Source organism: Seriola aureovittata, chromosome 18 (assembly GCF_021018895.1).
Source record: "Seriola aureovittata isolate HTS-2021-v1 ecotype China chromosome 18, ASM2101889v1, whole genome shotgun sequence".
Classification (NCBI taxonomy): Eukaryota; Metazoa; Chordata; class Actinopteri; order Carangiformes; family Carangidae; genus Seriola; species Seriola aureovittata.
This window is the reverse complement of record NC_079381.1, coordinates 8839281-8865646: the sequence shown is the minus strand read 5'-3', so window position 1 is coordinate 8865646 and position 26366 is coordinate 8839281. Positions and strand designations below refer to the sequence as shown.

General features: G+C 41.9%; 1 protein-coding gene across 1 annotated transcript in view; it reads left to right on the top strand.

Moving 5' to 3' along the window:
- The first annotated feature begins 7449 nt into the window (after positions 1 to 7449).
- The window catches only part of LOC130186849 (ephrin type-A receptor 5), a 69075-nt gene continuing 50158 nt past the window's right edge, over positions 7450 to 26366 (top strand). The window contains exons 1-3 of the mRNA XM_056404151.1: positions 7450 to 7890; positions 15060 to 15124; positions 24582 to 25302. Of these exons, the coding sequence (XP_056260126.1) occupies positions 7791 to 7890; positions 15060 to 15124; positions 24582 to 25302 (886 nt within the window). The 5' untranslated portion in view covers positions 7450 to 7790. The remainder of the gene's footprint in view (positions 7891 to 15059; positions 15125 to 24581; positions 25303 to 26366) is intronic.

Below are 26366 nucleotides of genomic sequence, written 5' to 3'. Positions count from 1 at the left end.
AGCATCTCTAATAGGATCAGTTTGATCCCACTTGTCCATCAGCTATGTAGAGGGATTGAGTATAAAATCTGATTTTTGTTTGTTTGTTTGTTTCCATTGGAATCCAGCTCTGGAGATTTGCTCCTGTGTATATATATTTCTTTGCTCCATTGTTTGTATTTTGTTATTTTTCAGACTGAACAAACAACATTCAACATAATTCCCTGCCCACACATTCTTTATGGATGCTAATGAATGGTTGCTCTGGAGGACCTGTACTCACAACCATTTACTTGATATAATATGATTTTAGTGCATTATAGTCTAATGTACTATAACCTCACATTAATGATACTAATTGAGAACCACATAAAGAAACAAATCAGTGTTTTATTTCTTTTTTTCTATCATTGTTTTTATGCTTTTTCAGTTGATACAGTTCATATCCTTGTCTAATTTTGTGCACTGTTATCGTCTGAACATGGATAATTATATGTTTGTAACGGTACATAAACTATAAGAAAAACATAAATGTTTATTGTGTTGCATAGAGAAGGAATGTAAATCAAAGCCCGAGTGTGTTTTTGAGTGTTTATGCTACAGCTCATCTTCGATCCTTTTGGCATTGTTTTCTCGGTGGATTGCACTCAGGATAAGTTATCCCTCAGCCCCTGCACTCTATTTTTTATATAAAGTATATATTCTGTGTAGGTCCTGAGTTGCGAGATAAAATGTGTGAAAAGAGAGCAGTAGGATTTGGAGCAGCGTGCAGAGGGGAGCAGCCAAAATAGAGAGAGAATATCAGCAGCACTGCCTGCCAGCCTCACTGAGCTGCTAAGCAGGGCTTAACGATGCCCAGGGGGTTGTGTATGTGTGTGTATGTGCGTGTCAGAGTGTGTGAGTGTATTTCTATCTGTGCTTTCCTTCTTTGTAAGCCCAAAACAAGAGCTCCATGTTTCGGGGTCAAATAAAGGCCAGAGCATCTAAAAACCAGAACTTTGTTTGAGGGTTTGCAACTTGTCAAGTAGTTGGTAAACTGTCTAAGTGGGTGCAGGTTGTTTTAAATGGACGGAAGAAAGAAAAAAAGTTTAATATGTGTTCTCTCCCTGCAAGTTGTGGTGGTCTCTGCTTGCAGAACAGTTGATACGCGTAGCTGTGTCTTTTAGGCGGTATGGTGCTATAAGATTCTTGTTGTATTGCCTCATCAAAGCAGCTGATTCTTGCTACAGAGTCATGACACACTGACAAGGAGCCGTTTCGCCATGAGATCTGAACAGATAATGAGGCTCACACCATCCCCCGAGATCATCTCCAGTTGCCAGTGCATCTATCTGGACAATGATCTCCGTCCGACTCGCCCATCTGCAACTAGAACTTTATCATTGCACATATTTTCACTTGTCAGAAAAAGCAGGTAGCAACATTAATGATGGCTCTTTCTCATTTAAGTGCTCCAGTAAGCCATGCCAGGGAGCCAGCATGCACAATAGCAGGGCCCTGGAATTGGGACATCTAAATGGAATGAAGCCATCATTCATGTTAGTAATTAGACACATGCTTTTCATGCTATAGAAGTGCCAGAATGTCTGTCATGAAAAAGAAAAAGGGCCCATCATCCTCTTTGGATCACCTTAAATCAGGTTTGTATGTATATATATATATATATATATATATATATATATGCTATGCCAACCAAACATAACTCATTAATTCAGGTTCAAAGCAGGAAAACAGAATTAAAATGTACATTTTCTTCAAACATTGACAGCTGTTTTCATTACATAAAGTTGACATATCCACCAAATTCATAAATAATAAAGATGAATAAGACATGATTAGCAACATGAACTTCAGTTTAACAGCTTGAACCTCATGTTGGCGTGATCTAGAGCCCCAGAGGGAAACGCATCTAAACCACATGAATTACTGTAAATGTTGCTCTGGAGGCCAAATGTGGTGCAATGTCTCACCACATATTGTCATGGCATTCTGGAAAATCCCAAAGTTCCTTGGATCAGAGGCCAGCTGGTCAAGCCCCAAAGCTGATTATTTTGAGAATGGGGGTGCAGTGTGGGCATGTGTGTGGGGAGGAGGGGGGGGGTGCCTTCAACTATATCTTGAGGCCTATTTCTCCCCAGGGTTAGTCTGAAGCCGATCAAAAGGAAACAAGCTAACGAAATACTTAGAAATGTCATGTTTGTGGAAAATCACCTGCTTTTATTTTTATTTTTCCGCACTTATGAAAAAAAAAAGAAAGAAATGGCATCAAATAATAATACAGAGCAATTTGCAACAAAGAACATGCACTGATGAAAACAGTTGCTTTAAAAAAAATATATCTGCGGTTATAGAAACGATAACGGTAGGAGTTTTTGCTTGAACATGGCCCACCGACACGAGAGGGTGAACGGATCGGAGGGGATTAAGAAAAGACCTTCAACTTAAAGAGGCAAATGTTACTATCACTGATATTTAATTGTATTATAGCGGAAATATTTTCAGCACTGGCTCACATACAAAGTGGAAATGTGATAGAGAGATACTTTAATGGAGTTTGAAATCTAAAATAAAATTTCAGTAATCACAGTAAATACAAGAATATACTCATTGTGTTACATTTGCTTTACTGACAAGTGACAGAAAATAATTATCTGTGGAAAGTAATTCTCAGGTACACCATCTTTTTGTCTGTGTGTGTGTGTGTGTGATTGTGAGGTGAGATTTTCTCATTTGGAAGACTGAGTCAGTTTTGACTTCTGCAACAGACAAAGGTCTCTTTACTGTTCCAACAAGAAGCTCCCTGCTGCAAAATTTGTGTGTGTGAGAGAGGCACACACTGTGGGTGGGTGTGTGTGTGTGTGCTCCACTGACCCTCCATGACCTTGCTTTCCCATTCCCTCCCCTACTGTCATGAGTGGGCAGACACAAAATCACAGCTGACTGTTCAGCACCCGAGGTATCATCACATCTGACTGCACCAAACCATGGCTTTTGGAAACTGCTGTAATATGCTGCTGCATTTTGACCTTTTACATCAGATCGTTGGTGTTTCAGTTTGATGTGTATTTGCCTCCGTACATGATGTAACGTCACAACCCGTAGTGCTAGTTTGATGGAGCACAGCATTAGATATCACAGCAGAGAATTTGTGTGATGTTAAACAGTAACACATAAGATAGTCCTTTATTAGACCCACAGTGGGGAAGTTTACAGTGTTACAGAAGCAGAGTGGACGGTACAAAAAATGTCAATAACAAATACAAAAATAAATAGATAAAAAATAAATAAATAATCGATCATAATAATGATATGTACAAGTCAAATATTTAGATAAATAAAAAATATAGCAAATATAGCAAAAAAACAGCAGCCGATAAGTAGGCTAATATTGCACAGTTGGTGTGTGTTAATTATTATACATGGTGAGATTGTCAGTTTTGGTGTAACAGGATGGAGAGCTGGGTAGTAAATGTGAACATAAGCATCTGGCTCCAAAACCAGCCTCACAATTGGATGTTTTATTTTTAAATTTTTTATAATGAGTACGTTTCCCTTACCTTAACCAATGGGTTTTACCAATGAGTTTCAGTGTCCATATTATTATTGTAGGGATAACCAGTACGAAATAGATTAGAGAGGACGTTATGTCGACAATGTGTATGACATGGAAAAATTTACTGCAAATGAAAAATAGGATTTCTGATAAAACATATAATCTTTGGCAGTTTTTCATGTTTAATTGTTTAGAAGACATAATATGTTGCAGCTTGGTTTTCTGATGTATCTTCTCCCCACATCCTGCATTGTCTATTTCTTAGTAAGTTTCCTGCCTTCCCAGCCTTTCTTCTACCTTCCCTCGAAGTGCATTCGCTACTAATATTCTCAAACTCCATTGTAGCTGATCTGGGAATTTCTCAAACTGACCTCACCTCATCCACACATTTACCAACCGCCCGGGGGAACAAGAAAAATGCATCCCCAAGCCACACAAAGAGAAGCTACATCACCATAGCTGACGGTTAGGGGGTGGATTTTTCTTGCACTTTCCTCCGCAGACATTTTCTAGAATTAAACCGACGACACCTCCGGGAGACAACAACGTTTTCTGGCATCCAGAACCACCTCCACACCCGCTGTCAGTGCTGATCAGACCCCTTCACGTCTACAATACACCACCACCACCACCCTGGCATTACACCTACAGTTATGGTTGCGCCTGGCAAACAATGTAGATCATTTACTGTAAAAGGGGTGATATTTCTGATTTGTTGCTAAAATTTGTGGCACAAACAGGAGGTGGCGATCAGTGCTTCGATTGAGGTATAAGGTCATAGCAGGGTCGCTGAAAGTCTGAATACATGTTTCTACTTTGGGTGAGCGAGGAATGAATTAGTGCTGTATGCATGTATGCATGCATGTATGTATGTGTGTGTGTGTGTGTGTGTGTGTGTGTGTGTGTGTGTGTGTGTATGTTTCTTTGTGAGCGTGGGAGGTATCAGCAGGGTTAGCCACAGGAATATCACCTAGAATTCCTCAGTGATCAAAGAATCTAAATGCACCAGTGAGAGCGAGAAAAGATGGAAAAAATAGCACAAACGGTGAGCATGAGTAAGACAAATAGCGAGATTAACAAGAGAGAAAGACTTGGGGAGAGAGAAAGAAAAACAGACAGAAGTGCAGTGTGTATTTGCTTGTAGGTAACAGTGGGAAAAGTGAGACTGAGTTAGATGGTGAGATATGAGATAAAGGGAGGATTGAAGAGAAACAGAGATAAAAGCCAAGATGCCATTACAAAATCATCAAACAGCATTTTACACTTTTATGATCCCATAAATAAAAATTAATTTAACACACTTTGAAGAATCATGATGATACAACTCTGATTTACAGCTTTAAAACTACAAGTGGAGCCTCACAGCAAAGAATCTGTGGCAAGAATATTTTACTTAAAGACATTTAACTAGAAAGCAGACAAAGAATAAATTGTCGTTCACAGCTTCAGTGTGAAGAGTCGGCAGAGGGTATATGTGTATGTTTGAGCTGGCCGTGTATGGTTAATACAGTGGTGCACCTTCACTGTTCTGAGGGTTCTTAGTAAAGGGGCCTTTATGGGCATATTTGGGCCGTATGGCCCTTCTTTTCCTGGGCAACAAAGGCTCCAACGGGTGGATCCTCCGTGGCCAGACCTAGCAGAAGAGTCATTGCACATCAGGTCGTTTGTGCAGCAGGTTATTACGACCCATAGTTACGTTTTTTTGGTTAGGCAACATCTAGTGGTCGTAGTAATTATGACAGGCGCAAAGGGAAAAGTGCGTTGACGCAGTATGAAGAGCGACAAAGTCCCCTGAGGAGGAGCTTGGGCTGGATGGATGGGTGGGTCAACAAAACACAGGAATATGACACAGGAGAATGGTGTTCGATTCCCATGTGAAGCCAGTAGTTTATATTGTTTCCAGTATCCATGACCGTTCGTTGTTATTATTGTAACCATGACAACAAAGATCGCTTGATGTTGAGGAAGTACTTATTCCAACCCAAATCGTGATCTTTTCCCAACACTAACAAAGGAGTTTTTTGTGCCTAAACCTAACCAAACCTTTACCGTTATTATAGTTACCACGGCCACTCTCAGTACAATCGCTTGTTTATTATGGTAACCATGACAACAGAACAATGGGTCGTATCAGAGGGTTAGAGGACTTGTTGCTCCTGCAGCTGGTAGGGGCGCTATATTACAAAACACTCCTCTGGGTCGTATTTGAGGGTAGGAACAAACGACCAACACGCTTGTATGGATTGGAGGACTATTTGGCTCTACCAGCTGAGCCACCGAGGCGCCCCGACAGGGTAGGGTTTCAGCTCAGTTGGACAGCTAATGTTACAACTGTTAACGCTGGATATCAAAAGACGAGTACAGTATGAAAACTTACACAGTGAGCCAAGACAAGGGGTGTATTGTTCACACCTTGTGTGATCATGTAGCCAGAGGGCGTCCAAAAAGTTTTTAATGGCTGAGTTTATCAGATGTAGACTTGCCATCAGGAAGGTTGGGATGTTTTGGGATGGCTTGTGAGGGCTGGCCTTTTTTTCTCAACCCTAGCCTTGGGCAGCACAGTGGTGCAGTGGTTAGTACTGTCGCCTCACAGCAATACACATTAGGTTAATTGGTGACTCTAAAGTGCCCATAGGTGTGAAGTTGTGCGCAAGTGGTTGTTAGTCTCCATATGTCAGCCCTGTGATAGACTGGCAACCTGTCCAGGTTGTACCCCGCCCTCACCCAATGTTAGATGGGATTGGCTCCAGCCCCCCCACGACCCTACAAGGATAAGCGGTATAGATAACAGATGGATGGAGTGAGTCATATTCGCTGCAGCAACACAACTGGTGTAATTCGGAATAGCAGGTAGCAGTTGCCATTACAATGGAAAGTATCTATAGCACTTGGGTAGTTAGCATGTAGCCCTCGGTGCTGCAGCCAGCAGCGCAGAGAAAGTGCATTTTAAAAAGACAAAGTCTTTGCTGGCTGATGCTGCAAAGTTTGCTAAGATAACAGATTCATTTAAGCAGTGCACAGGCGATGATGAGGACAGTGGTGAAGAGGCCTCTCCAGTTATTTTGGAATTTTGTGGATATAAAATAAGGAAATGCCACACAACCCCCATTTTATGTGAACAAGACAGTGCAGGTAAACAAGCAGATTGTGTTTCACTATTCTGACAAGTATGAAAACATTGTGTGTGGGTGTGTTTGTCTGTGACCTAAACTAGGGCAAACAAATGGACAGGAAGAGTCCAGCATCCAATGATGAGTAACCAACAGCTACCTGAGCCACATGCAGGGGAGATCTGTGTGTATCTGGTCTGTTGCGTTCTCAGTTGTGAATCTCTGACATGTGAAGCTCCAACATTTTACGCTCTGCTCCTCAGAAAAGGAAACCACATGCAAAACAAAAAGCATTGTCAGTACAGTGTGTAAATGTGGTGTTCTTTAATGCGAATGTCATTTGCTGCAGTGTGAATATAGCGGTGCTCCTGTGGATAGTGTCTGCTGGTTCTAATTGAGTTCTGTGTTTAAACACTGTTTTGCACTTTAAATAATTCTAATAATAAAGCAGGATATTAAGTCAAACAAGGTGTCAGGTGATTATTACATTAATTCAACTTTGAACTTTAATTAACATATTAGCCTGACGCAAACAATATAAATTAACAGAGTGTGTCTTTTTTTTTTTAATTGATGTTGTATCAATATCCAATCGGGGCCGCTTGACAGCAAATCCCCGGGTTGCTTTTTTGTTTCCGCCCCTGAAGCATTATGGTAACAAGCTTAATAAGTAACAAGCCCCTGCGCTGTTCATCACACATCCACTCGTGTACTGTCACTCATGCAGAAACGCAACGCGAGAGGGAGCAGGTTAATAGGCACCATAAATGAATGAAGTAACACTTGGAAGCGGTAACGAGCGGAGAGTAATTGATTATCATTCGGAGAAGACGAGTCCAGCACTAACGGGGTTCACCTGTGGAGGGTCTGTGATTGGAGGGGCATTGCGCGGCACTCCGCCCCCCCCCTCGGTGCGCCGCCCGCCTCCCCAAACCCAGAGCGCACACGGCTCCTCAGTACCTTCCTCTACCCCCAGCATAACATGAGCTCCCATCTCTCCGAGCGGACGCACAACGATACAGATGGTTTCATTACGGTATCCCGCTTTACGCTGACCGAAACTGCTGTTGTTTAGGAAGAATCTCCTTCCCCCCCCCTCCCCGTTACCGGTTGTGGTTCTTTTTTTTTTTTTTTTATTTGGATGCGCCATGCAATCTCGCTGGTGGAGTTGTGGCATTCGGCTGGTGGCATGGACGTGGGTTTGGAGTCTGGCTTTGCTCGGAGCGTGGTGCATCCCAGCGAATGAAGGTAAAACCACACAGAGAGAAATTTGGGGTTAATGTCACAGCCTTTCAGTACACGACGGGGGTTTAACTGGCACTGACAAGTCTGAGCGGTTAAAGGTCCGTTGTGTGCCTCTGGTGCCCCCAGACCGTCGGTCTCCTTCGAGCTGCCTTTACGCTTGCGACGCCGTTAGACAGAAAAGGAGGTCGCCCATAAAATGAATATCAGCAGATAATGTTTGTGACATCAGTGTCCGTCAGGTCGGTAATGACTGTGTGTTCCGAAATTTAAAAAAGAAGGACCTTTGATCAGAACACGCGTCTCTCCAGATAACCAGTCCTTTGAGGACTTGGCAGCGGCCACAGACGCGCAGTGCGCTGCGAAAATCTCTCTTTTAATCTGAAACATTTTCCTGTGCAGCGAGAAAGGATCACACCCCCCACCCCTCCCCACCCCACCCCCCTCTCCCCCTTGTTTTGAGTTGACAATGACCTGAAGGAATTTGTGGCATTTTAATATAATACAACGCACAATTATTTGGCTCGTATGCCGGGAGTTTTAATTGTCCTCATAGTTTTTTCACCTCTTATAATAACGGGGACCCTTATGACTGCTTTTTGTGCTTTGTCTCTCTTCATTGTCTTTTAAGGTTATTTCAGGTTCAGTCTGATCTCGCATTCTGTCTGTTAAGGTCTGGACTGAATCCTTGAACCTCTGTGTTCTGTAACATATCAGCCAGTAAGTTCAGTTGTCTGTCAGTCATATTTCTTGTCAGATATTATCAGTTTTATGTTGTCACATGATTTGCTGCAGTTATTTCCATACGCATGCAGTTGGTTGCAAACTGTTAACTAATCAGTTTTCATCTCAGTTGAACTGATGCAAACCTGCACTTCCTCTTCACTGAGTCCAACATGGACATTTGTAACATTGTTTAAAAATAAGAAAAGAGAAGCAGGCCTATGAAAGAGTGTGTCTAATATTGTTCCCACTATTGTCTGCAGACTGAGCAACGTTTTAATAGGTGGGGATGAATGCCATTGTTCGGGGCTATTAGACAGCATTATCCGGGAAAGAGGGAACATTCATCAACCTCCTCATTCTTCACATGGCAGATTTATTTGGTCAAAGTTTAGATTCACAAAAGTAGTTCCCAATGTGTGGCCATGGGACACTCTTGGGTCCCGGAGTGGTTTGCGGGGAAACCTTTGGCAACATATAAAACAGTTAAAGTTCACAGAGGATGTGTAGGTTACCTCTTTGTATCAGTGTAGTGTGGATTAAATGAAAACACTTTATACGGATGTTAACTGTTCCAAAAAAAACAAAAAAGTCTTAAACGTTTACCATTTCACCAAAATCACCTGAAAGGAGTATTATACTTTAAATCTGTCGACATTAATTACTAATGAGGTTTGTTTTCTTCAGTTTACTTGAATTCCCATTTTCTTAAAACAAAGCTTTGTTAAAGCCAAGCTTCAAGCTGTGAGAATATTTGTGAATCAATGGCAGCCTGATCATAAGTCTTTGTACTTGTGAAAAAAGAGAGAGCGAGCAAAAGAGAGAGAGAGAGGGAGTTCTCCTCAAAAACATCCACATTTGATCTTTCACGTCTCAAAATTGGTCAGACATCCGCTGTCTTTGTCGTCTTCCTTTGTCGAGCACTGCGGTGTCGCCGCCGAAACCCTGTTTCCTTAAAAGCCCCCCCCCACCCCCCTCTCTCTCTCTCTCTCCCTCCCTCTCTCTCAAATTTTGACTATTTGACCAAGTATGTCTACTTAACTAAACACATAAAATATAACTATTCCCCACCTCACACCTCAAGAATCATTTGCCAGAGGCCGCCATTCAACACAAATTTTAGGCTAATTTGGCACATATTTGCATTGCAATGGATAATCACACCATTGCATGCATAATTGGAGAGGAGAGAGGAAGCCCGTAATTAAAATAGCCGCTATTCTGTCACTGGACTAATTTATTGCAATTGAGAAAGTAAGATTAAACCATTTTTCGGCTCGCTTCAGACATCCTCCAGGAGTCACTGGGGATTTTGGCCACTTGCCCATCTCAGTTTTTTTTACCTTAATATGAGAGGAGCATCCTATCAGGGAACATGCTGAGCTTCTGCAGGGCAACGTGTCCTCACATCACACAGCAGACCTACCTCATCCAACCGGCTTCCTCAAACCCTTAATTTAACTCAATTTGATTTAATTTGCTGCTACGTGCCAACTTTGTTTCTTCATCTGTGACTAATTGAAGGGGGAAAAAAAAAATGAACTGAGAAAAATCCTGATCCCTCCTTTGTGATATTATCATTCTTCTGGCGGTGGGGACAGTTTTCCTGCGGTGGGGCTCCACCACTGATGAATGATGTTGAAGAAAACTGTGCACACTGTGCCAAGTTGATTTATTTCCTCTCTTGAAACGAATCCATTCCTATTTAAGTTGATCAATTTCTGAGAATATCTGGATGCAGACCCAGATGCCTCACATCTGTTTTAGGGATTATTGTGTTCGATTAATAATAACGTCTGACTAATGAGGGTGATCCTGGGTGTGTGTGAGCCCACACATTAGGGAGTTTAAAAAAAGCCATCACTTTGTTTTCCGTTGGTAATGGTGTTGTTCAAATGAGGACGGTAAATTTGGGCAAATTGTAGTAAATGGACTGAAAGAAGTGCGTGATTATCTTGCCTGTGTGTCAGTGTGAGAGCAAGAAGGCAGGCCATTAAGCTTGGAGCCATCCGAGCTAGCATGTAAATGCCACAACCAAATATCACGAGGCACAGACAGGAGGGGAAAAAAGGGCTTAAAGATGCGAATGTGTTGAGATAATGACATGTTTTTATACTTTAAAGATTGGTTTCAGAGGTAAGAGGTAGATACGGTCTCTGACAAGATTGCGTGAAGGATCTCTGAGGTCAAGTTGGCACTTAAACCCGTCACCTGCACCGAGCGCCAAAAATGCGCAATTGAAAATAAAAACCCTGGCAGCCTTGTGCCTTCCAGATGAAATATTCAGTTGTCATTTCAAGGAGAATTTTATCAGTAATCCCTGAGCTGAAAATCCACTTACTCCCCAACATATTTGAAATACTTGGAGTATCCTTGAAGTAATGTCACTACAAGACTTTAAATCACTTCATTCATTCAGCGGTGCTGACTTTTAATAATAAGTTGTGTAGATCATTGTCACAGCTGAGCAGTAACTTGTAAGGTGGTTTGATCCTTAGAGAGAGTGAAAGAGGTAACACATCCCTTATGATCTAGTTCAGCATCACTTATCTCTTCTTTATGGCCTAATTAGTTGTCTAATCGCGTCCTAAGGACATCTTTTATTATTCTCTGTAGAGCAGTGGAGACAGTAAGACTAGAGGAGTGTGTGTGTGTGTGTGTGTGTGTGTGCGTGTGTGTGTGTGTGTGTGTGTGTGTGTGTGTGTGTGTGTGTGCGTGCGTGCGTGCGTGCGTGCGTGCGTGCGTGCGTGCGTGTGTGTGGGGAGGATTTGTACACCCAGTGTGTCTCAGTACCTGAACAAACTCTCACGCTTCATATTTTGTTAAGCTTCCACCACCTTCTCTTTGCGGATGTTTATCCTTTTGCCGACACCGACGCAGGTTGATATGAGGATCAGATGTTTTATAACATGGCTTATCACACACCCTGTGACTGGAGGGATTGTACTCAACAGCTGGTTTAAGATTACGTTTTTGGATGATTAGTGTTTGTATGGTTGGTAACTAACTCCAAACAACAGCAAGAAGTCCTGTAACTCTGAAATATTTTAACTTCACTACCCAGAAATCTTTCAGGGTGAAGTCATCAAGGTGCTTCTTTCTGCTTTTACCAACCTGGCTGGTCTTTATTAAACTCAAGGGAAGAGAAAAAGGAACAGATCTAATAATGTGGAGTATTTAGCGCTCACTCATACTTCATTTTAATTCGTCTGGTCCTGTTGGGGAAAGAACCGACGTATCCAATCGAGTAAAAAGTGTCGGGGAGAAAGAGACGATACCTGTTATTTGCATTACGATGTTACGTTTAAAGAGGATTGCATGAGAAAGTATTACACTGCATATTCATGTAAGAATATTTTTGAATGCTGGGTGTCTTTCTCGTGAATGCGAATACATTTTATCTCAAGGTTTTCCAGCTTGGCCGACCAAGGAAGCAGGTAGCTATTAACTTCAGAGAAGATTGAATATTTTCAAATTAAATTGGACAGTGGCTAAAACTGTATATTCCAGTAGAGGAGCCCCTGTAAGTGGCAGCATGCAGAATGCAGCTAATGAGAAGTTTCTGATCGTAGTTAGACTAGATCACATTTGGCAGAGGGGTTCACTGTGGATTATCTGCATAGAGACTAACCTGAACAAGCTATACTGACGTGAGTAAATGTCTGAAATGCATGCATCTAAGAAGCTGTTGAATTTTTATCGAAGCACTCAGTGATGGTATGATATGATCTGCAGCAAAGGTAGACTTGTTTTTGGAATTTCTGCTAAATCGGGCCTAAAAATTCAGGGGAGTAAAAGATGCCTGATTAATAAACGCTCTGCGATGTGGCTGTTGGACGATCGCTTGGATTTTTGGCATGTTAGAAACTTCGATCAGCTGCCTTGGAGCTTGAGCAGTTCCACTAAAAGTCTAATTTCCCACATGACTACTGTCTGTTATAAACTGTAATGAGCTTTTTGAAATATTATTGGAGTTGTATTTTTGGCTAAAAACCTTAGTCTGGACTGGAGAGACCGACCAGACTGTCTGCATCATCCAGCCGTCTGTGTCTCCATATTTTCTCTTTCCTCGACTGTAGAATCAACGTACAAGATGAATAAAAATCAAGCTTCTACCCAACTTTCCACCAACTTGCATGTAATGGATACTGCTTGGCTTCTATTAGTTGAATGCTCAAATATCTTAACCTGCCCCCATTGCATGGGAAATGGAAAGCTTTGTTAGCGTGACAAAGGATCCCTCAGTTGGACTTTCTCTTTTATTGTTTGAGTACACACCGTGTCAGATGCAGAGCAAGCCAAACGTTATCATAGATGAGATAACGAAAACTGAACTCCGGCCTGAGCAAAATCTGACTGGCGTTTATGACCGTGCATGTCGTGTCACGGCAAACGCAGACGAGTTTTGAAGGTGTTGCAACTTGCAGCCTGAAATGAGATACACCACAATATTCACTGATGTGATTTACTGCGTTCGGCGTCTGTGAAAATGCTGTTCAGGAATTTTTTTTTTTTCACTTTATGCAACTGTAGAGTCATGACCGGGCTTCCAACAAAATGAGCCTCAAGCTGAGATTCAAGTTGATGCTGTAGGACTCAAGATTTACCCTTATTGTGAACCAGACTCTAAAGCTCAGAAACACCAGATAAAAAGGTTGCAGCGAAGAGACACATGCTTTGACTTCTGTAAAATATATCCAGAAACAGCTCTGTGAGGTCACAGATGCCTCTCTCAACAAGAACTTATGTGACTTTTTTTTTTTTCGTCAAAGCAGCAGTCGGACACACTGATAGGGGAGATAAGACAGAATTCTCAAGACTCTATTGTCACCAGTGCTGCACCAGAAGATGGAAACATGTTCTGAGTGCAGTGGTCAGGTAATTGTACTTGACAGCTTTCAACTGAGAAGCTAAGAGAGGAGGCTTTTAATGGATCAGTTTGAGTTGAGAGCTGTGTTCAGCCACGTTGCCAGAGAAAACTTCTTGGACAAACATATGACTCCTCAAAATACTCGATTTCCACTTTAACAATAGTGGAATTCAGAATTCAATAATTCAGGGATACATTTATTCATTCATTATCTATTAAGTTTTTTGTGCTGCTTTTCTTGCTTTACCAGTTCAAACAGTGTATTTGCAATTTAGCAAATAAAACACAGCATTACAGTTGCACTCAGCTACATTTTTATGCAGAACACTCTCATAATCCCTTGCAACATAGTAAATCACAATCTCGACAGTATCACGATGTTAAATCAGTAAAACAATGACAGTATGTGAGAGGAATGATAACTACACTGACAGCACAGAGTTGTCACTCATGACAAAACCACACTTTTTATGTAGTGCTGTTGGCTGAAAGCTAGATTTGAAAATATATTTTCCCTGGGCTGGAGAAGCTGTCTGAGTCCCAGCAGAGACAGATTACGACAGGATGCTGCAGAGAATATCGGAAACCACCTGGAAAAGTTGTGTTGCTGACGATGATATGAAAAAAAGGAGCAGGTCTGTTGACATTGATTGTCTGACATCAGAAAAGAGTGAGTAGTAACGCGTAACAGTACAATAATAAGAATAATGATGCACATACACCTCAGGCACCCAGAGGTGGGGTTGCTCCAGCACCCCTGCTTCACACAGCTCTGGCTGAGCGACGTCTCGAGGTGCAGTCTCCTCAGGACCACCAGCTTCTTATGTAAACGGCACATCAACACACAGCTGTAAAAACTTACCTCTTTATCCCCAATGGCTTTTTACATGTTGTAGTGGACACACAAATTGGTAATCAAATTTTTATTTTCTTTTACTTTTTAAAAAAAAATTTTTTACTTGTAAAATGTAGTTTGGGAGTTGGAGGGGTGTGTAATTGGGGGTTGCGCCATGGGTGGGTAGTGCACCCCAATGCAGCATTTTGTTTTTGTGAACAAGATGCACAAAACAGCATTTCAAGTAAAGAGTGTTTAAAAAAGCCACAGCTCATAAAACAACACTCCAGGCTGTGTCGGGTGTTATATTATATTAAACAAATGGAAAATGCTCTGTATTCTTCCATTCAGCCTTTAGGACACATTTTAAACCAAGACCAGGATTCATTAGATTTGAAATAGGAAATTTGTTTTGCAAACCAACAGAAATCTTGTTAGTCGTGTGAAGATTTACGACATCATTACAGATCAGGCGCTCTATTTTTGATACTTATTTAAAAAAAAAACCTATTTGAATCTACACAGCGAGCAGCCTTTGTGATGCACCCAAACCTTGACCTTCATCAGCCGAACACTTACAGTGACTGTAAATGGCTTTATCTTCAGTGAATGAGTGAACTTCTAGAGAATGTTAGAGGCTGGATTTTTAAGATAAGAAGGTAAAGCTTTCAGCTTTGTGCTTTTTCTGATGAATTGATTGGTCGCTTGTCTGTACTGTGTCCTGACTGTGTTTTTGACTTTTAACAGTGAACCTGCTGGATTCTCGCTCTGTGATGGGGGACCTAGGATGGGTGGCCTACCCTAAGAATGGGGTAAGTGTGACCATTGCTCAGAAATTGTTTTCATGTTTCTTACTTAATTTTGAAGTTGTCAGTGGATCACAGTGCCTTTTGTTATTGAGGTGTTGTTTTTCCTCCTGTTGTGTATAGGAACTTCGATGTGTTGTCTACACGGCTTTTGAAACCATTAATACTCCTTATGACATGAAAACACATCAATGATATACAGTTGAATTATCTTCATCATCAGCAATAATCAAAATTGTGGAATAATAGAGGATGATCAAAAATGTAGTTGACTATATCTAAAAATAATCATGTGTCCATCTGAAACGAATGAGCAGCTTCAGCACTGTGCGCACATTATTGCTAGTTTAAGGAGGAAAACTCACTTTCTGTGGGTATGACGAAAGACGTAGGTAACTTCATGATTTTACACTGAAGTGCAGGTACTTCATTTGTTTTATCAAGGTTAAAGGTCATTTCATTTCCAAGAACTCTCAGTTCATTATCAGAGTAAATTGAATTCATGAATAAGATATTGAAAGTCACCATGGAATATATTATTCTCAAGCCAGGAAGTAAATTTCCATTTCCAAGTATTCCCAGGACGATGGCTAATTAGAGAATGACTTACTAGAGTTGGAAAATAGTTATTTCATGGTGGGATATAGTGTAATTTAATGAAAAAGGAGTGGTGTTTAAAAACATCTAATAATGTGTCCTGGAGTTTCAGGACTGCATCTCCTCATGAGACAGTAGTCCGCAGCCCACTCTGTCACCTTTCTTTGGAAGAATGTAATTCCCTAACTTCAAGGGGGTCGATAGTGCTGCGTTCGGAATTCATTTGTGCATCCATTTGATCCACATGGAAAAATCCCTCACATAGTCGCAACTCGTGTTGGCAAACACGGAGCTATACACGCCGGACCGATAGTGCTGACCTTAGCGCTTTCTCAGCTCCCCGGTATTCAAATCACGGCCCACTCTGTGGCTGTATGTAGATGGGAGAGATAGTGCTGACAAAAGCAGCCGTATGCACAATCATATTAATGAAGATGTGATTATGGTGTGTGTGTCTGTGTGTGTGTGTGTGTGTGTGTGTGTGTGTGTGTGTGTGTGTGCTTTCGACAATGCAACTGCATAAATAACTGCATTCAGGGAGGGAGAGAAAATTAAAAACGGTGAGGATCTCATTGTGGCATTCTCTCTTATTAGCCGTTTTGTTTTTACTCGGCCACAGTTTCAGGTGATTGAAATGTCTTTTTTTTTTTCTGTTTAACTTGTCTGACACTGAATTGACAAACTCGTCAGACAAAATAATCTTTTCCCTGTTTGCCATTTGGCAACAGAAGTTATACATGTTGGCAATTATAATTCTTATCATGTTCGCTAATTATACGACTGTGCCCAATCTGCAGCATACTCTCGCACCTTCTGCACGCGCACACACACGCATTCACACTTGGCAGCCGCAGTCTACCGTAGCTAAATAAGATATTGAGGAGCCACTGAAGGTTTTTTTTTTTGTTTGTTTGTTTCTTCTTCTATTTTTTAGTCTCATGCTCCAGATGGTTTGTTTCATCCCTTATTTTCTCCTCCTCCCTTCAATCCCCATCATCGCCTCCTCTTTTTTTTTTTTCTGGCTCAGCTCTCATCCCTGTTCCTCCCATCCTTCCATGCCCTCCAAACATTTGTTTGACTCTGTACTCCCATTTTCGTCTTATTCTTGTCATCTGCTTTTCATTTTTTACATTTTTTTTTTTTTTTTATCTCACCATCTTCTCCCCGCTCCTTTGTGTGCTGCTTCCAAAGTGTCCATATGCTTCCAAAGTTCTTGAAACATGCATTTAAGCTTGGAGGAGATGAGGTAAAATAAGCCTTTAAAAAAATCTTTGAAATGTGATGGATGAACATGAAATGTTTGAACACTATTCAGCGAAGACAATAACACTGATGTAGGAACTTGAAACTCAAGACTGTTGATTGTGAAACATGGATATTTTTAAATCTCACTGAAAGGGCTTCTCTTCTCAGTGGTGAGACCTATTTTCTTCTTTATACACACAGCACTATTTAAACTGAAATTACAAAGGCCTTAAGAAGCACCCTTTTGTAAAATCTAAATTTGCTCGATGAAGATGTTCGCACATCTAAATGTCTTGGATGCATGTGTGTTGGAAAGTGTCGCTTCCGTCTTGAAGAAAAGAAGAATATCCCGCACACTGCTCTGGCTCTGAATCACAATTTATTGATCGTCCTAATGTGTTGGTCTCTTTAGACCTTCATCAGAAGTATTTAAAACAGTTCTTACAACCACAATCTTAAATCGATAATGCTCCATCTTCTGTGCCCAGGTGTGGGACAGTTGTTCTCCCCTTGGAGTGTCTTTCAATCATAGACAGATAATTCACGATCAAATCTATTTTCCAAGATTATTTACAGCAGCTTTGTAGCTTTCATAAGTCATTTAAAGTATGTAATCGTATGAGCTATTAGTATCTTGAGTGGTAGATCTATAAAGTCCCTAAACTTCTCAGATCAGGACATGCCATGGAATATCATCATTCAGTCCTTTGGGGGACAGCGTTTGCAAATTAAATATCTAGTGTACTTCTCTTCTGTTAAGGATTTCATCAATGTTACTCCCTCTCTCAGGTAGAGTAAAATCTAATTTGGAGATCCAGCTTGAAGACATCACAGCTAGCAGACGACCAAAGTAAAAATTTTGCCTTGAGGCGGCCCGCTAGCAGGTTAATCTGGCAACGTGGAGACAGATGTGGTGTGAGACAGAGGTGGAGAGAAGTCAGATTGAGATGGAGAGCTGCAGACAGTCAGACCGTGACAGGCCGAGACAGACGAGGAGTGTGAGAGAGAGAGAGAGAGAGGAGAAACCAGACTTCCTGTGACCTCGAGAATACAAGTCCTCTGTCTCGTCCCGTTTCGAAGTAGAGGAGTGAAAATCAGTGCTGAAGGTAGAGAAAAAAGAGAAAGAGGGCATGTGGGGAGTCAAGAAGACAAAGATAAATTGGAGAAAGAGACAAGGCAGAGGAGAGAATGTGTGGCATTTAAAGTGTCTCTAGAGCATAATTACTTTTTGCCTCCTCCCCATGTCTCATTGTGGGTGTCTGACAGCAGCACAGCAGATGAGGTTGATGAGGGTTTTGGATGGAGGATACAGAATAGATTGAAATAGTTGTAGACAGATTTCAGTGCAATTAATTAACACTTGAGAAACAGACAGAATGTTGGACATTATTCAAATGCTGTTGTTTTTTTGTGCTAACACAGAAAACAGGATAATTAGGAAGAAAACAGATGCCAAAGTTCAAAAAAGTAATTTAAAACTCCACATTAAACTTATATTACAAGACATTTAGTTGGTATTTAAAAATCTCATAATTGGAATTTCAGTTAGCTAATGAAAGTTTGAATCCTTAGCATTTATATTAGTGTAGTGTTTGACAAAACAGGGGGACAAGACCTGAAGATGAAGATAAAAAAAAATTTGCCCATTATGACTATTTGGCTGTCAACCCTTTGTCATCTAATACCTCCATTACTTCATGTTCCTGTTGCTTCGGAGGAGTGCAGGTGGGTGGGCTGCCGATCATATGACATTAGGTGGATGCTTTTATCTGCTGCATCATGAATGGACAAGAATAAAGTAAGAAAAATCAGGAAGGAAGGTGTCATTAAAGGGATATATCTCTTAATATGGATTATTTTGCTGTCAAATCCATCTGTCTCCATTACCGCCCATCAGTCCTTCAAATCCAAGAACCATTTTAATGCTGTCCTCATCTGAACATTAATAGGCAACGGTTACTGGGTGTGTAACGGCCCTGACACACTAAGCCACAGCCACAAAGAAGCTGGCGCTGACAAAGGCCGACTGATGAAAACCTCTGTGTCGCTTTGCGTCACTTCAGTTCTTCTGTTAAAACTTAAATCAGAAGAAAACACAAAAGCTGTGGCTGATGGCTGACATGCATCTCCTTCTGAGCCTGAGTGAGGAAGAAGTAGAAAAACCCCAAGACTTGGCATCGCATAAACACGATGAAACCCAACATACCCCACCATTTTCCCACCACTGAATCTGTTTAAATGGTTATGATACGAGCTGAGAATATGTCTGCCAAAAAGTTGCAAATGAGTAGCATTGTTTTGTCTTTGAATGATCAATTTAAAATAGAAATACTGTATCTAGTTACAGTCATTATTTTGAGATTGTGATTTAAATTGATTGTGATTATTATGCCTCAGCGCGGGGGACAGCCAGGGCTTGAGGCACTATGTTTTCGGGTTCTCCGTCCGTCCGACCGTCCCATTCCCGTGAAAGCGACATCTCAGTAACACCTTGAGGGAATTGCCAGAAACATTTAACTGGACTGATGAACTGATTAGATTTTGGTGGTCAAGGGTTATGGTCACAGTGACCTCATAAAACACGTTTTTGGCCTCTTGATTGTGATATCTCAAGACTGCCTCGAGGCAATTTCTTCAACTCTTGCACAAACATTCACTTGGACTCGAAGATGAAGTTATTAGGTGGGAAAAGGTCAAACTTCAAAGTCATGGTGACCTCGCGTTCTTGTGGATGTGATCTGTCACGAACCCCGAGAGGGAATTTCATTACATCTGGCACAAACATTCATATGGGCTCAAGGAAGTATTTCCTGCAACTTGGCTGACTGGTGGAGACATAAAACCGTTGGGCAGTTATTCTAGTTTTCTATACATTTCTATACTGCAGTTGTGCTCTACACGGAAAGGACAACTTTCAAGCAACATTGGTGAATATTCATCAGGAAAAACTAAGCATTTTTTTCAATTAAGATGCTGTATGTGTGGTATCCTTGCTATTATTCAGTTAAATTCAAATATAGTCATTACATTGAAAAGTGGTTACATAGTTGGCCAGTTACAGTAATGATGACAAACTGCTGGGTTGGGAAACGTGCGTTATGTGTATGTTGTTTTATGACATAAACTGAGCCTAAAAGAAAAACAAAAAAGAAAACAAACAACATTTAGATGTCAGACTGACAACCTCTAATGATTCAGCTGACAGCTCTGCGCTGGTAGTGGCTAACGTTAATGTTAGCTTCATACAGTAGACAGGACACACACAGCCTCGCTGATATGAATCCTGGAAGTCCTGATTCAGATCTTTTCCAATAATAAGCTGGAACAACAGTTTGAAAGTGTAATTTTGAGATTCCACCAACTCTGTTCACCAATAATCCGTCTTTCACAGTCAATGTGAAATGATGCCTAAAGTATGTTTGCCTCTGCGAAGGGGGGGGGGGAATAAAGTGAAACCACACTAAATTGATTTACTCGCTGATTCGCCAGACTGAGCAGCCAGTTTGAGAGCTCTCTTTCAGCATGCTCACTTGACCATAGATAAGGGCAAGCCAGCATCAAAGGTGCTGAACACACCGCAAAAACTCAACGCTCAACGATGGCCCAGTGACAGCTAACAGTTGACTCTGAACTATCTGTCCCTAATGAGGAAGAGGAGTGGCTGTTTGGACAGTTGAAGGAGTGTTTGCTTAGAGATTCATCGTACCACAGCTCTTATGCCATTCAACGGAGCCTCTCTTTGTCCCTCAGCACATTACTGTACCGTGAAGGAGGGAAGACAAGGAGAGGTAAAAGGGACAGAGGAGAGGAGAAAGATAAGAGAATGGTGGAGATGAACTAGAAGAAGTGTGACAGGGGGGGGGGGGTTTAAGAGCGGAGAAAGGGAGAGCAGTGGACATCAGGGACAAGGAGGAAGACGAGAAGACAGACGCCGCAAGTGGAAGGAGGCGAGATGGAGAAGTGGGGGAAGTGGTCGAACAGCGTTTCTGGGTTAGACTTAAGATTGGATAATTAAAGGAAGAATAGAGGACACCGAGAAAATGATGATAGACATGGATGAAATGAAAAGGCAGAGGAATGAGGCATGAGAAGAGGGTTGCTGGAGTGGATGAGATGGAGGCAGAAATCGTGGGGGAGGGGGTGGGGGGGATTGTATGAGTAAGGCGGGAGAAGGACAGATCTATTATAGTGCCATGGCAGTCAGTGGTAATGGGGGGTAATAATGAGTTGCAGACAGCTTTATAGACTTGGAGCCAGGAGGGCACTCAGCACAGCCACAGGGGGTCTGCAGTGACGGATGTGACACGTGGACCCACGAGCACACCCGCACACACGATAGTCAACAAAACAAACGCACACTAATGAGGAGGTAGAAGGATGCCTATGGGGACCGTTCAGTGTAGGGAGCAAAGAAGGGAAAGGGCAAAAGACGGAGAAGAGTCGAGGCTAAAGGCTGTGAATGAGGTCTGAAAGGACTGAAATTATGATCCTCTGATTATTGGGACCATTTACCTCCATTGGGACCCAAAACTCTCAGACCGTTTTTTTCAAAAAATTTTTATTGTTCACAATAAAGCATCAAATTCTCTCAGTGGTATGAAGCCATTCAGATCATTTTGGTTTTGTGTCAACATTGTGAGATTTATGCCTCTGAAAACACTCTAATACAATGTGAGTACAAGGGATTTGGTTGGTGTTATTCAAAGCTTTGGAAAACGTACATTTAAAAACCACAAGAGAGACAGTTCTTTTTTGGAAACAGTGTCCTGGTTACTCAGGATAATTCAGTCTTTGTTTTCGACAATTTCTCTAGAAACTCAATCCTTGAAAGTAGTGGTTGCAATATAAACTGTGGTGCAGCAAGCTGGGGGTTTTCTGAGTTACAGTGACATTATTTTAAGGAGAAACAGCAGAAATCTCTGAAATATATCTGTAAACCTCAGCAGGTAATTATGAAAGTATCTGCATGGCTAGATACCACAAGGGATACGCGGGGAAAAGTCTCATTCTTGGACTTTGAGTGAACTGACCCTTTTTAAAAAGAGGTTGTGTGAATTGCATGAAAGGTGAGGTGGGTGCACTGAAGATTATACTATCACATTTTTTTAAAACAAAGGGGCAGTGAACTGCTTCACAGAATCATTGAGAGATGAAAAGCAGCATCAGAAACAGAATTACATTTTAAAACAGTAACAGCTATTTAGTGCATGCTTGGATTTCTATAGCAGCTCACATTATCAGCATGGGTGGTCCTGACCCTGAGTGTGTTTGCTCTGTGCACCGAGCTTTGTGTTTGACCTCTGAGGACCCTGCCCACTTAATACCTTGTACTATGGTCTTTAAAGACCCCATGAAATAAGCTCTTGAACTTGCTAGAAAACAGCTGCTTCCTGGAAAATCGTGCATGCTCAGTGGCCACATCGTGGTGCAGGAGTGGGTGTAATGAAAAAGGTCCTACCAATCAAGTCTTTGTCTACATAAATAAAAGCCCTTCATTTTTTTTTTTTTTACTTTTTTACATGAGCTGCAGCCCTTCTGTTTTGATACATCACATCAGGGAAGTGAGGACACCATTTAATTGAAAGCAAAGGTTCTAACCCTGCTAACCTTTATTGGAAGTGTGTGTTTCTAAGCTCGTTTCATATTAGGGTATTTATATGCAAACTAATGGCTCATGGTAAATCATTGTTTGATGACTCAGTTTAAAGAGTTAGCTTATGCAAGTGTCGTGTCCCATTTCCATTAGTAATCACTGACACTATTAATACAGTCGAGCTGCAGAGTGGGAAAATTTCCAGTGGCAACAATGGCAACCACGCGTCATCCACAGACACTGAACCCGTTTGGTTTCCAAGCAAAACCAGAGAAGGTCATCTGTTCAACTCCCTGCTGGGCTACCAATAGTGATTGGTGTGTGTGTGAGTGTGTGTGTGTGTTTGTGTGTTTGTTAAGCTGTGTAAAGCTCAGAGCAGGCTGGTGGATCTGTGTGATCTAACCAGTAAGAGGCTTAATGTCTGCACTGGGACTGACTGGGCTAGAGTCTGGGAGAGATAGTGACTCTGTCACAGACGAGCATGCACAGATATGTTTGTTCATCTATACTTGCGAGGACCCTCATCAACACAATGCATTTAACCCCTTAACGTTATCCTAAATCCAACCTTAACTCTTAAGCCATGTCTGAACCCTCAAACAGTCTCTCATTGAGTTGATGATATTGAAAATGCCTTCACTTTCTAAAAATGTCCTCACACTCAAAGCCTGAAAATGGTCACCACAATGATAGAAGTACAAGATTACAAATACACACACACACACACTAAGGCATGTGCAGTTAACAACGCTCATAACTGTCTAATAACACTTTACAATGCCTGCGTTCATCCACAAATGGTTCAGGAACTGCATGATAATAACCATAAAACAAGAGATAGATTAAAGCAGGGAGGGATAAAAAAATTTTAAAAAAGACAGATGGTGAACAAGACAGAGAGAAGAGAGAGAAAAGACAAAGACAGAAGGTTGTACACAACAGCTACAGCAAGAATTGATTAATATGGGCTATTAAGCTATAACACCGGATCATAGTCTGGTCCCTCTAGCCATATTACAGTGACATGATGAAGCGCCTGTATTAGCCATGGGAGAGTGCTAGTGATGCAGATAATAGCCATGTCCCAGGAGACCAGCAGAGGGAATTAATGCTGCTGTCTGACACACACAGGCATGGATGCAGATGCTCACATACACACAAGCTTTGAACACTGACAGGATCATTTACATATATCCACACACACTGGCAGGAATGGACACACACACACAGTTAATAGACGTATGGCTATACAATACACACAGATGACCACACCTATAAGTGCACGTTAATTCTTTTTTTCGCTGACGAGAACTCCGCCCCTCATTCATGGTAAATGCATATATGGCCCATAACACTATCTCATTGTCAGAGGAAATGAGGTGGAAGGGATGAGGATTATTCTTCTATCTATACCTTGACACACTGATACACACTGAGACACTCTCTCTCTTTCTCGATCTCTCTCTCTCCCTCTTTAAAATTCGCTCACCACTCTTAAGCCATTCAAAAATGCATACCTCAGTTTTGGCACAGATTTTTGATTCTGTGCTTTGAGGATTTGATCCATGTTTTCCCACAAAACCCCTTAAACAAAGGTCCATTTACTCAGGTACTGTACACAAGTTAATGTTTCACAACAAACAAACAAACAAATGTCCAACATATGAATATAAATTTGTGTATCTGTTTTTGTGTATCACTTTCCCATAAATCATCTCCAGACTCCTCAGATTTATCTCGTCATGTGGTTTAGAGCCCAGATCCCCAGGTTGAAAATATTGGACTAAACTAAGCGTATTTGAAGTAGTTAAAACTAGCTCTGTTTGACCAGCTGAAACAGTAAAATGCTACTTACACTTTTACTTTTGATACTTTAAATACAATTTGCTTGTATCAACAAAAAAGTACCAAGCTTCTATACCCAGCTACATCCCTGTTATTAAAGAGAAGTGATCCTGTTGTTGTTTTATCTTTCCACTCTTTCTTCCCCTCCTCCCTCGACTAAACTCCATCTTCTCTCTGTCTCAGTGGGAAGAGATCGGTGAAGTAGACGAGGACTACGCCCCCATCCACACCTACCAGGTGTGCCGGGTCATGGAGCAGAACCAAAACAACTGGCTCCACACCAACTGGATCCTGACCGAGGGCGCCCAGCGGGTCTTCATCGAGCTCAAGTTCACCCTGAGAGACTGCAACAGCCTGCCCGGCGGGGTGGGAACCTGCAAGGAGACGTTTAACATGTATTACTACGAAACAGACGGGGACGAGGAGGAAATGGAGGAAGGAGAGATGAGAGACGGAACGGGGATGACGGAGGAGGAAGACAGGGCGATGAAAGAAAGCAGGTACATCAAAATTGACACCATAGCAGCCGATGAGAGCTTCACGGAGCTGGACCTGGGGGACCGCGTGATGAAGCTCAACACTGAAGTCCGCGATTTAGGTCCTCTGACTCGGAAAGGCTTCTACCTGGCATTTCAGGATTTGGGCGCCTGCATCGCTTTAGTCTCGGTGCGGGTTTTCTACAAACGCTGCCCGTTTCTAGTGAAGAGTCTGGCCGAGTTCCCCGACACCATCCCGGGCTCAGAGGCCTCGCAGCTGGTGGAGGTAGTGGGCCGCTGCGTTAATAACTCCCTGCCTTTATACGAGCCCCCCAGGATGCATTGCAGCACCGAGGGAGAATGGCTGGTGCCTATCGGGAAGTGCGTATGCCAGCCGGGGTTTGAGGAAATCAACGGATCCTGTAAAGGTGAGAGAGGAGAGTTTGTTTGTGTTTTTTTTCCTAATGTGGGAATATTTTGCTTTTTACTTTTCACATCGTTGTCCCGTGTTCACATCTCTGGTCTTGTTATATATGAGCGCACATTCATGTGTGCGCTTCCCTTTGGGTTACTGTCTTCAACCGGTGTGTTTATTTTTTATTTCCATGCAAATGTTTGTTTTTAGTATTGTGTGCTAGAGTGTGTGCATGGATCTGTTTATTCTTTTACTAAGAGTGATTCTCACTGTGTGAACGTGTGCGTCTGCGTGTGTGTGTGTGTGTGTGTCTCTCTCTGGCTTAGTGCAGGGTATTCCCCTGAGCCCTGCAGCACTTTGCTGCTCTCATACAGCCGCTGTTCTCCTCCGTCTCGAGCCCCAAACATTCCCACCGCTGACCTTAACTGCCATTTCCACGGGCACCCAGGGCCTCTCTATTTTTCTCTCCTTCTCTCCTCTCCAATCTTCCCCTGTGCTGTCTTTAAATTACTCAATTTTCAGACTCGCACACTAGACCCTACTTGTGCAACCAAGAGCGGCTCTGAGTAGCATGGAGAAATTTCAGAAAAAATTCCAGAGAACGGTTATCGTGGGGGCATGAAGCTGTGTGGGACAGAAAATTGAAATGTGTGATTATCTGGTAGCTCTTGAGTGTTTCATCTCTTCACACAATGTTCTGTCTCAAATGATGAACTAACTTTTTGCTGTTCTAATTTTGTGTGTATGTGGTGTAGAAAAAAATCTGAATTATATAAACCCACTCCATAGCAGAAAATAATTCTTTGTCCTCCTTTACGCTCTATATTGAAAACAGGAATACTGGTTTGTAGCCTGAAACCCTGTCCAACTAGCCACGGCTCAAGTACGGAGACACCAGATATACTGTATTATTCCTGCGCCGCAAACCTTGTATGACGCACAAATCAGAAAACTGGCTTGAACATAGAGGAAGCTGGTTAGTGGTGTGCATGGCAGCGGCAGATTCAGGGAAGACTATATCTGAATTTCTATTGAATTCATCACGCAATGCCTCCAGAGAGTCCAACACCTCAATCG